This window comes from Ylistrum balloti, unplaced genomic scaffold (assembly GCF_031769215.1).
Source record: "Ylistrum balloti isolate Yb309-2 unplaced genomic scaffold, AGI_CSIRO_Ybal_v1 Utg369648, whole genome shotgun sequence".
NCBI lineage: Eukaryota > Metazoa > Mollusca > Bivalvia > Pectinida > Pectinidae > Ylistrum > Ylistrum balloti.
In genome coordinates, this window is record NW_026781905.1 from 1,047,188 (window position 1) to 1,058,089 (window position 10,902).

A 10,902-nucleotide genomic window follows, 5' to 3' on the forward strand; every position below is an offset into this window, starting at 1 on the left:
ATGTGTGATCGTCCTCATGGTAGCCCTTCTGGGTGAAAGCCTTCCTCTGTGGAAAAGTCCTTAGTAGGATAACCCCCTCTGTTCGATTGCCCTTTTCTGTGATATACATCCTGTGTTATATCCCTCTCATGACATAATTCCTGTGTTATATCCCTCTCATTTCTGTGTGATAGCCCTCTCACGACAGCATTTCTGTGTGATAGCCCTCTCATGACAGCATTTCTGTGTGATAGCCCTCTCATGACAGCATTTCTGTGTGATAGCCCTCTCATGACAGAATGTCTGCGTGATAGCCCTCTCATGACAGCATTTCTGTGTGATAGCCCTCTCATGACAGCATTTCTGTGTGATAGCCCTCTCATGACAGCATTTCTGTGTGATAGCCCTCTCATGACAGCATTTCTGTGTGATATCCCTCTCATGACAGCATTTCTGTGTTATATCCCTCTCATGACAGAATTTCTGTGTTATATCCCTCTCATGACAGCATTTCTGTGTGATAGCCCTCTCATGACAGCATTCCTGTGTTATATCCCTCTCATGACAGCATTTCTGTGTGATATCCCTCTCATGACAGCATTTCTGTGTGATATCCCTCTCATGACAGCATTTCTGTGTGATATCCCTCTCATGACAGCATTCCTGTGCGATAGCCCTCTTATGACAGCATTTCTGTGTGATAGCCCTTTCATGACAGCATTTCTGTGTGATAGCCCTCTCATGACAGCATTTCTGTGTGATAGCCCTCTCATGACAGCATTTCTGTGTAAAAGCCCTCTCATGACAGCATTTCTGTGTAAAAGCCCTCTCATGACAGAATGTCTGCGTGATAGCCCTCTCATGACAGCATTTCTGTGTGATAGCCCTCTCATGACAGCATTTCTGTGTTATAGCCCTCTCATGACAGCATTTCTGTGAAAGAACCCCTCTGTGTCACCGTCCTGTGTGATAACCTGTCTGTGTCATAGTCCTGTGTGACAACTCCCCTGTGTCACAGTCCTGTGTGATAACCCACTGTGTCACCGCCCTGTGTGATAACCTGTGTCATCGTCCTGTGTGATAACTCTCCTGTGTCACAGTCCTGTGTGATAACCCCACTGTGTCACCGTCCTGTGTGATAACCCACTGTGTCACCGTCCTGTGTGATAACCCACTGTGTCACCGTCCTGTGTGATAACCCACTGTGTCACCGTCCTGTGTGATAACCCCTCTGTGTCACCGTCCTGTGTGATAACCTGTCTGTGTCATAGTCCTGTGTGATAACTCTCCTGTGTCACAGTCCTGTGTGATAACCCCACTGTGTCACCGTCCTGTGTGATAACCCACTGTGTCACCGTCCTGTGTGATAACCCACTGTGTCACCGTCCTGTGTGATAACCCACTGTGTCACCGTCCTGTGTGATAACCCCTCTGTGTCACCGTCCTGTGTGATAACCTGTCTGTGTCATAGTCCTGTGTGATAACTCTCCTGTGTCACCGTCCTGTGTGATAACCCACTGTGTCACCGCCCTGTGTGATAACCTGTGTCATAGTCCTGTGTGATAACTCTCCTGTGTCACAGTCCTGTGTGATAACCCCACTGTGTCACCGTCCTATGTGATAACCCACTGTGTCACCGTCCTGTGTGATAACCCACTGTGTCACCGTCCTGTGTGATAAACCCACTGTGTCACCGCCCTGTGTGATAACATGTCTGTGTCACAGTCATGTGTGATAACCCCACTGTGTCACCGTCCTGTGTGATAACCCACTGTGTCACCGGCCTGTGTGATAACTCTCCTGTGTGATAACTCACAGTAGACCAGATATTTTCTGTATGAAAATCTTGTTTGATTTGACCCTTTACTGTTATATCGCTATTTTATGATAACCCTCTAATGTGATAACCCTCTAATATGGTAGCCCTCTGGTGTTATAGATTCTTGAATAATAGTCCTTTCATTAAATACCTCTTTCATATAATAGCCCCCTCATGTACTATATGTTTTGTGTAAAAACCTTAATACATGATGACTCTATTGTTCAATAACCCCCGTGTATAATAACTTTCTTGAGTGATAACCGTCATTTATCATAACCCACCTGTATGATAACCCCACCTGTATGATAACCCACCTGTATGAAAACCCACCTGATGTATCAATATTCTGTGTCGTTATGACTACACTTGTTGCTAACTGCGGTTGTTAACCAACCTGATGGATCAGCCTTCTGTGTCGTTATGACAACACTTGTTGTTAACTTCCGGTGTTTTCCTTTCGTTATACAATTATTTATAATACATGTACACGATAGAATCACAACCATACTACAGGACAGACTTCAGTGTGTTAATTTCTGCTACAGATTTAGTCAAAAATCTTAATTTATGTTGTGTAAAATAATGACGATGTCTTTGGTAGTAATATATAGCTCCTTATACTATTGAGTGTTAGTTGTTGGGTAGAGATGAACAGAAAATGGAATTCGTCGCCAGTTGTTCTGAAATACGTAAATATTCACGTTGTATATTGACCGCCTACAATAGGTAGCTTAGTAATACATGCGTTACAATTTGGTTTTAGTTTCGGAGGAAGTTCCGGTTTATACTTACAAAAATTCTGTAATTGATTCCTTTCGGTGAAGTTTAAATTTCATCTCTACAGATTGATTTGAATTTACGTTTAAGTTTATGAAAATGTGATACTCTGTAGTCGATCTGTTTTTGAAAATATACTTTTCACATATTTAAGTCAGCATTTGATAAAATATGAACAGTTTTTAATGTTTTACCTCAAAACTCAACCATTTATGAATAGTTTGCCAGATTCACCACTTTAATACTTTAATAAGTATTATTCACGTGCCTATCAGTTAGAGAACGGTATTGATAATGCAGTCACCCATGGTACACGATCTTTAATTTCGAGTTTCAAAATTCGAATGAAACTGGAATATTTGTTCGCACGTTTCTGAATAATGAAAAGCTACCTTCCGCTAATGACTTGAGAACTTCCCTGCTTAATCAGTGTAGTAAGTTTGTAGTTTAATTTTCGCTGTTTGCTCCAATAATATACACCACATAATTGATTGTAAATTAAGTAATTTTAAATAAAACTGAAAAAGGACGCTGTTGATGGTATTTGGAAATGTATTCATCCATATGTTGTTAGCTTGTTAACATTCCGTTTACAGCGAGCAAACCATTGATGGTTCTTAACATTCCTTTTGAAAGTGGCCCATTGATTGGCTATCCGCAGCGCCACAGGCGCGTTCGATTCGATCGCGTTGCTCACTTTTCCTAGCCCAAATACTGTTATCGGGAACGGTTTAAACAGCACAGTTATCGCTGAGCAGACTTGGTATTTTTTCATGTTTTAAAGGACATTGTGCTTCGTGAGGTCAGCAGAATGGCAAAATAGGATTTCGTCTTTAATCTTATAGGTTTATCGACTTATTCCTTGGAACCGCTGGTGAATTTGTTCTAATACACTAAAGTCTCTCTGTTATCTGATATGACTTGGCATATGAAAGATGTTTTCATCAAAGCACTTTAAATCTTTCGTTTGTTGACAGTTAATTGAACAGCTGAAAATGAACCATTCCATCCATCTATTTTTGTGATGGCGTTTCAGATATGTATTCAACTTTATCGAAAATCGACATTTTTGGATGTGTTGGCTGATATGTCTTACAAGTTTCCGGGACGTGGAGTACGCTGTATTGTTTCTCTGTCAACGCTATAATTGATAATTGATGTTTTGTATTCTGTGGATTATCGATGCATTATTAAATCTGCTCAGGTTTCATATAAACTGTTCATGAAAAGGGACAATAAAAATAATCACTGGGAAAAAACGTCCTGGTGCATGTTTGGAAATAATGATAATAAACGTGATGACATAATGCGTGGTACTAATTATCTGATTGCATTAATGAAATTCGATATTATAAAATTTCAAACTCACCATGACGTTATGGACTTGACATATTAGAGTACCGTGGCTTATCACCAATGTATTGAATGTCGCCAACTAATGGCCAATTACTGCTGGAAGGAAACTGACGCGTGCTGGAAATCGACTGTGATATGGTATCGGTAAGTTTATATTCGTGTGCCGATAATTGGAAAAGCAAGAGTGTGTAGTGAATGGATAATCTAGATGGGACAACCTTAATATTACTACACAGTGAGTAAACAATGTATGGAACGTTAAAATGGAAAATTCGCAAATTGTTGAATTTTCGGAATAGACAAAAGAGTTCAGTGATACAGAGAACAATCGGACTACATATGTTTAAAATACAGGACAATATTTTTCCCAAATACGAAACTACGGCGAAACTTTTTATATCTTCTGGTTGAATAAAACCATAGAAATTTACTTCAATTTTGTGATACTATCTGAAGCAAACATTGGAAAAATACACCGATAAATAAATCGGTTTCACATCTCAAGTGGAATTATACAACCTAACTAATATGGATGTCGCAGGATTACTTCCGCTTGGGGCACCGCCTATCAATAACGCATGCTTGCCAACACTATTCAACAAACTAGATGCAAACGTAAAGGAAAGGAACCGCGTCAGAAACTCATTTCTCGAGCATAAAATGCGCTTTCAACAGAAAATAATAGACAAGTATCATTTCCAGGCGATGCGACACTATATCAGAGAAAAGGAAAAGATTGGAAAAGACATGAGAAAGATAATACAGAGAACCCCAAATCTAGAGGACATACCTTATTTGGAGGCAAACAATCCGGTCGGAAATTTCCACAAGAAGGATTCTTATGGTTTACCATACAAAGGATATTGTACTGAGCCAAAAGAATTCAATTCAGTTCAAACGACAACAGAATCAAAACCGTTTTGTGTCCGATATTTTTGCCATCATTTCCCGAAGAAACCAAAATTTAAACGTAACCGGAAGTTGCCCCCGTTACAATCGGTTGATGATAACTTCCGGTATCCGGCTACAAACGGATTATTGTTATCTCAACGATTTAGTGCTAGTGATCATTTTCTGGCTTCTGGTAACACACGTCACAGCCAACTAAATTCTATATCGTCACTGGAATCACAGATACCAACCATTGAAGTAGAGGACGACGCCATGACCATATAGAAATCCCACATGGCGGATGTTGGGATTTAATTGACGCCGAGAAGAACCTTTCTATTTTGTGTGCAACTGATTCTAAAATTATAACTAATATGTTCTTAATGAGGTATTTTCCCGTAGTATAGGTTACACTTTTCCATTCATGTTTCGGAACGATGTAGAGAATTGTTAGTATGAAAACCATTTAACTTATTCAATCTTCTGTCATATATCTTGTTATACATGGTGCTGAGATGAGGAGTGTGTGTAATGACAAATACGATATTTTTTTCATAAGTCTAAATCATGCTATATCAGATAACATACAACTGTTTCCCTTTGAAATTTACAGTCACCATATATAAATGCAAATGAAATTGAGAATTTCACCAAGAAGCGCGTGCACGCTTAACAGGTATTTTTCATAGACTAATTTTAAATGAATCATTTAAGCATGCACAGCTTTAATCAACTTCAAAATCCGCTTGAAAACACGGTATATAGCTTCGCTTCAATCGATTTTATCGTTTTCATCAGTTGTATTATGGTTAAGGTAATCGATTTATTCAAATTTACAGAAAATGTAAAAATTATATGTGTATTTCTTCAGAAAATCCCTTCCTGCTTTTTGATACAAACCAATTTCATTCTGATTAACGTCATGTTATTCTCGTATATGAGGAGCTTTGAAGTACTCCTCACATAATTCATCGATCAACTTCGAATTATCTCATTCGATTTAAGCTTTTCATTAAATAGTTCTGGACTTAGAGAAAGCTAGTATTTTACATGGTTGTAAGCTTCACATTATACTACCGATGATTTTTGTCCTAGTCAGATAATTTGTAGGAAGTGGACAGTTCCATCACATGGTCAGATTGTTCATCTATGTAAATCACCACCTCAACAATACATCCATTTATATATATATAACGTATATTTAGAGACTATTATGTGACCACGTTGATAATATACCGCTTATCAGTCCGCGTGTCCTGGCCCCACTTATATAAAACATCTCAACTTGAGATTTCCTCAAGTCGAGATTTTCCTCAGCTGATATCTCCTCAAAAACGGCTTGTATAACCTTTTCTCAAGGAACAGGAGGAAGGCATCGGCGAGGATGTCCTGAAATTCCTTGAGGAATTTTCATACAAGATATTTTCAAGGAGATATTAGCTGAGGAAAATCTGGGCTTGAGGAAATCTCAAGTTGAGATGTTTTATACAAGTGGGGCCTGATATCTACCAGAGGACCAGAGGCCCGAGTGCTGATATCAGTCAGAGGACCAGAGGTCCGAGTGTTGATATCGGTCAGAGGACCAGAGGCCCGAGTGCTGATATCGGTCAGAGGACCAGAGGTCCGAGTGCTGATATCGGTCAGAGGACCAGAGGCCCGAGTGCTGATATCGGTCAGAGGACCAGAGGTCCGAGTGCTGATATCGGTCAGAGGACCAGAGGCCCGAGTGCTGATATCAGTCAGAGGACCAGAGGCCCGAGTTCTGATATCAGTCAGAAGACCAGAGGCCCGAGTGCTGATATCAGTCAGAGGACCAGAGGCCCGAGTTCTGATATCAGTCAGAAGACCAGAGGCCCGAGTGCTGATACCAGTCAGAGGACCAGAGGCCCGAGTGTTGATATCAGTCAGAGGACCAGAGTCCCGAGTGCTGATATCAGTCAGAGAACCAGATGCCCGAGTGCTGATACCAGTCAGAGGACAAGAGGCCCGACTGCTGATATCTACCAGAGGACCAGAGGCCCGAGTGTTGATATCAGTCAGAGGACCAGAGGCCCGAGTGCTGATATCGGTCAGAGGACCAGAGGCCCGAGTGCTGATATCAGTCAGAGGACCAGAGACTCGAGTGCTGATATCAGTCATAGGACCAGAGGCCCGAGTGCTGATATCGGTCAGAGGACCAGAGGCCCGAGTGCTGATATCAGTCAGATTACCAGAGGCCCGAGTGCTGATATCGGTCATAGGACCAGAGGCCCCAGTGCTGATATCGGTCAGAGGACCAGAGGCCCGAGTGCTGATATCAGTCAGATTACCAGAGGCCCGAGTGCTGATATCGGTCATAGGACCAGAGGCCCGAGTGCTGATATCGGTCAGAGGACCAGAGGCCCGAGTGCTGATATCAGTCAGATTACCAGAGGCCCGAGTGCTGATATCGGTCAGAGGACCAGAGGCCCGAGTGTTGATATCAGTCAGAGGACCAGAGGCCCGAGTGCTGATATCAGTCAGAGGACTAGAGACCCGAGTGTTGATATCAGTCAGAAGACCAGAGGCCCGAGTGCTGATATCAGTCAGAGGACCAGAGGCCCGAGTGTTGATATCAGTCAGAGGACCAGAGGCCCGAGTGTTGATATCAGTCAGAGGACCAGAGGCCCGAGTGCTGATATCAGTCAGAGGACTAGAGACCCGAGTGCTGATATCAGTCATAGGACCAGAGGTCCGAGTGCTGATACCAGTCAGAGGACCAGAGGCCCGAGTGCTGATATCAGTCAGAGGACCAGAGGCCCGAGTGCTGATATCAGTCAGAGGACTAGAGACCCGAGTGCTGATGTCAGTCATAGGACCAGAGGTCCGAGTGCTGATACCAGTCAGAGGACCAGAGGCCCGAGTGCTGATATCTACCAGAGGACCAGAGGCCCGAGTGCTGATATCAGTCTGAGGACCAGAGGCCCGAGTGCTGATACCAGTCAGAGGACCAGAGGCCCGAGTGCTGATATCAGGACTCTAGGGCATATAAGAGGTGTGATATCAAATTTGTTATATAATCGTCTTTTTAACTTGTATTTTTTTTCTCTCAAATAAACAAACCACAAAATTCATCCAACAAGACACCACTAGTCCTAATCGCCATGCTTCAACTGTTCACGTTCGCAGACGATAGCTCCAGGGGTATCACTAATAAAGGAAACCAATCCGGAAATTTGAGAGTGAAGTTAAATTATATTTTTTTCGTAAGAAGAAAGGGCATTTCGTCCAGGTCAACAATATATATGTTAAAACCAGACAGCGATAAGCCAATCAATTTCTCATGTGATTTAGGGATTTATGAAACTTCTACCGAAATTTATCATTTTTTTGGGCACTATATTGAAAAAAAATCATACAAATGAATGACCATGTCAGTTCAATGAAATATTTTGCAACAAATTTAGCACGCCGGTTACCTTATATTGGTGCTAGTTTGTCATTGGAATTAAGATATCTCCTGGTTTTAGAATAATGTAATATTTGTGTTATTAAAGGTAGCTTGTATTGAGTGTAGAATTTGTGACGTTGCAGGTTATTATCAATTAGTTTCGTTCGAATATGAACCTTTTAAATAAGTATAATTATTATTCCACACTAATATTTATTATTTTTTTGTATAGAATGTGGAGCTCTTTTATGATTTACAATGTCTCAGAAGTCATTTATGTTTTTTTTCGTTTGTATATTTTAGATAACGGATGTAAATGTATAATAACTTGTGACACTTAAATAAAATGATTGATTGGTTGATTTATTGATCAGTCAGTCAGACTCGTGCCGTTTTGGAACGCTATTTCAACTAACTAGACAGGATGTGATGTGACTATGGTGATTCTGTATAACGAAGGAAAACCTGTAATTTACAAAAGAGTGAGAGTGTGGGGGAGGAGGGAGAGAGAGAGGGGGGAGGGGGCGGGAGAGAGAGAGAGAGAGAGAGAGAGAGAGAGAGAGAGAGAGAGAGAGAGAGAGAGAGAGAGAGAGAGAGAGAGAGAGAGAGAGAGAGAGAGAGGGGGGGAGAGAGAGTGTGTGTGTGGGTGTGAGAGTAGGTGTGGGTGTGGGTGTGGGTGAGGGTGTGTGGGTGTGTGTGTGAGTGTGTCACATCCAGTCATTTTTTGGCATAGTGAGTTTGATATTTTAATTTATTTATATAATTACTGTCACCTTTTTTAATATTGGCTGATTGACATTACCGTGACGATACTGGAGTCGTCCGGCTTACTACCGTAGAACAGTACTGTTATTCAAGCTGTTTGTATTAATGAATTAATCATTCTATACAATATGCCACTGTTTCAAGCTTGTTAACTACCTACTTTTACCACATATTCATTTAGAAATGTTTTTAATCTATAAACATCATTTTGTATACCTCTTTTATTGGTCAAACTCTAATAAAAACATTTATATTTCGACTCGAAACTCCCCTAAAATCACAAAGGAATCAATAAAACAGGTTTCTTACCAAGATGTCTTTATTAAAGCTTTCATGTCTTCTTCAAATCTCTTTTATGTTATTCATTTTCTCGTCGTTTGACATATTTCATGTGTCGGCGGAGAGACGTTTTTTTAGTGTTATTCTCTAGTTAACCGACAAATCACGTGACACGATAATAATACTGAATAAAAATATTGAATGACCAATCCCAGTTTTCCAACACAATCAGTAATAATCTAAAACGCTATTTTGAATCTTCAACTATTCTAAAGTTTATCACGTGATATCAAAGAAGGTGAGGAGAGTTTAAAAAACTTATTGCACCAAGGTTCACTTTACACCGCCATGGCCGGTAAGCGATACTGTCGAAACCCATTGTCGATACCATGAACAGAGAAAACATGGGCAGTGTCTTAGCGGATGAAGAAAGACAATAGTGGCGAGCCTCTAGCAAGCCACTTTCGTCATTCTCTCCCGAGCCAAAATATTGTTTCTATGTTAAGACACTGGCCATATATTCTATTTATTCTGAAACATTTATTGAAAATCAGATTATTGAAACAAAAAAGTTTTGTTGTTCGATCTGTGTTTACCTGGTGTTGACGTTACGCTGAATTTTGTCTGATGACGGACGCCGTGATTTTACATATTTTCATAGATCAACATGTTCATAACAACATGTAAATTCGCTTATTTCAACAACTATTAATATTTCTAAACGTAATATTTAAGTAAATATAGAGAGTTATTCTGTCGAATAACCGCACGTGCTAAAACACAACTGTTTTCCGTCACTGTAGAATACAGCAAAAATATGTATAGAAGGTGTATTCCGAAAGCGACAGTGCCAGTTGCAGGAGAAAACGGTTTACTCCTGTGTAAAGGAGTCTAGGTAAACAAAAAATGTTTTGAAATTAAGCACCAGAAAGAATTCTCTCTCTGAATCACATGACAGTGATTATGTTGATGATACTATATTTTCAATTATTGTCTAAGTATACCGTGCCTTCATCCCTTGTTTATTTTCTATGAAAGTATAAACACTCATATTATGCCACGTCATCATTTCATGTACCTTACGTAAGCATTAATAGTGTAACATCGGATTATGTCATCACATTAATTTCTCTTTATAAAATCTGTTATGATATGTTTTTGTAGTTAACTATGCAATGTTATCAATAGCTTATGGAACGGAAATTTGCGATTTTTTTTAGAATATTCCTAAATCTTTTGCCTGTTTTTTCTTTGCTTTATCATGACATACCATTTAACAGTTTGATAGACGGTACTATTGCTGTTAAAGAAGTTATTTATATATAGAAATATCATCACATTAAAAAGCTGGATAGTTTAAAAGAATTCAAATTCTGTGTGTAGATCTTTTCACGTTTATGATATACTGTCAAATACTTTGTTTTCGTGGGTCTCATTTTTCGTGGTTTAAAAAAGAAATTACTTCTTGCGTGAAGTTTTGATTTCCTGGGTAATTACAACTCAATAAATCTGTTAAATGTTAAATTTCATTGTTCGTGGAGATATAAAGTCGTGGGTTACGAGTGATAAGGAATTCAGCGAATATAAATTCCCCTCGAAAATTAATAATTTAACAGTAATTTAC

The 10,902-nt window shown here is 39.9% G+C and overlaps 2 protein-coding genes across 2 annotated transcripts; both read left to right on the top strand.

The window, feature by feature from the left end:
* The first annotated feature begins 210 nt into the window (after nucleotides 1–210).
* On the top strand, nucleotides 211–918 carry LOC132556198 (uncharacterized). Its single transcript, XM_060220594.1, has one exon. It carries the CDS (start codon nucleotides 211–213, stop codon nucleotides 916–918), a length of 708 nt encoding a protein of 235 aa, XP_060076577.1.
* A 3,544-nt stretch (nucleotides 919–4,462) lies between these two features.
* Nucleotides 4,463–5,110, top strand: LOC132555894 (uncharacterized). Its single transcript, XM_060220276.1, has one exon. The coding sequence runs from the start codon at nucleotides 4,463–4,465 to the stop codon at nucleotides 5,108–5,110; it is 648 nt and encodes a 215-aa protein (XP_060076259.1).
* Nucleotides 5,111–10,902: the final 5,792 nt, after the last annotated feature.

Excerpts from the sequence above, each read along its gene's own strand:
- LOC132555894 (XM_060220276.1), top strand. The coding sequence starts at position 4,463 with ATGGATGTCGCAGGATTACTTCCGCTTGGGGCACCGCCTATCAATAAC.
- LOC132556198 (XM_060220594.1), top strand. The coding sequence starts at position 211 with ATGACAGCATTTCTGTGTGATAGCCCTCTCATGACAGCATTTCTGTGT.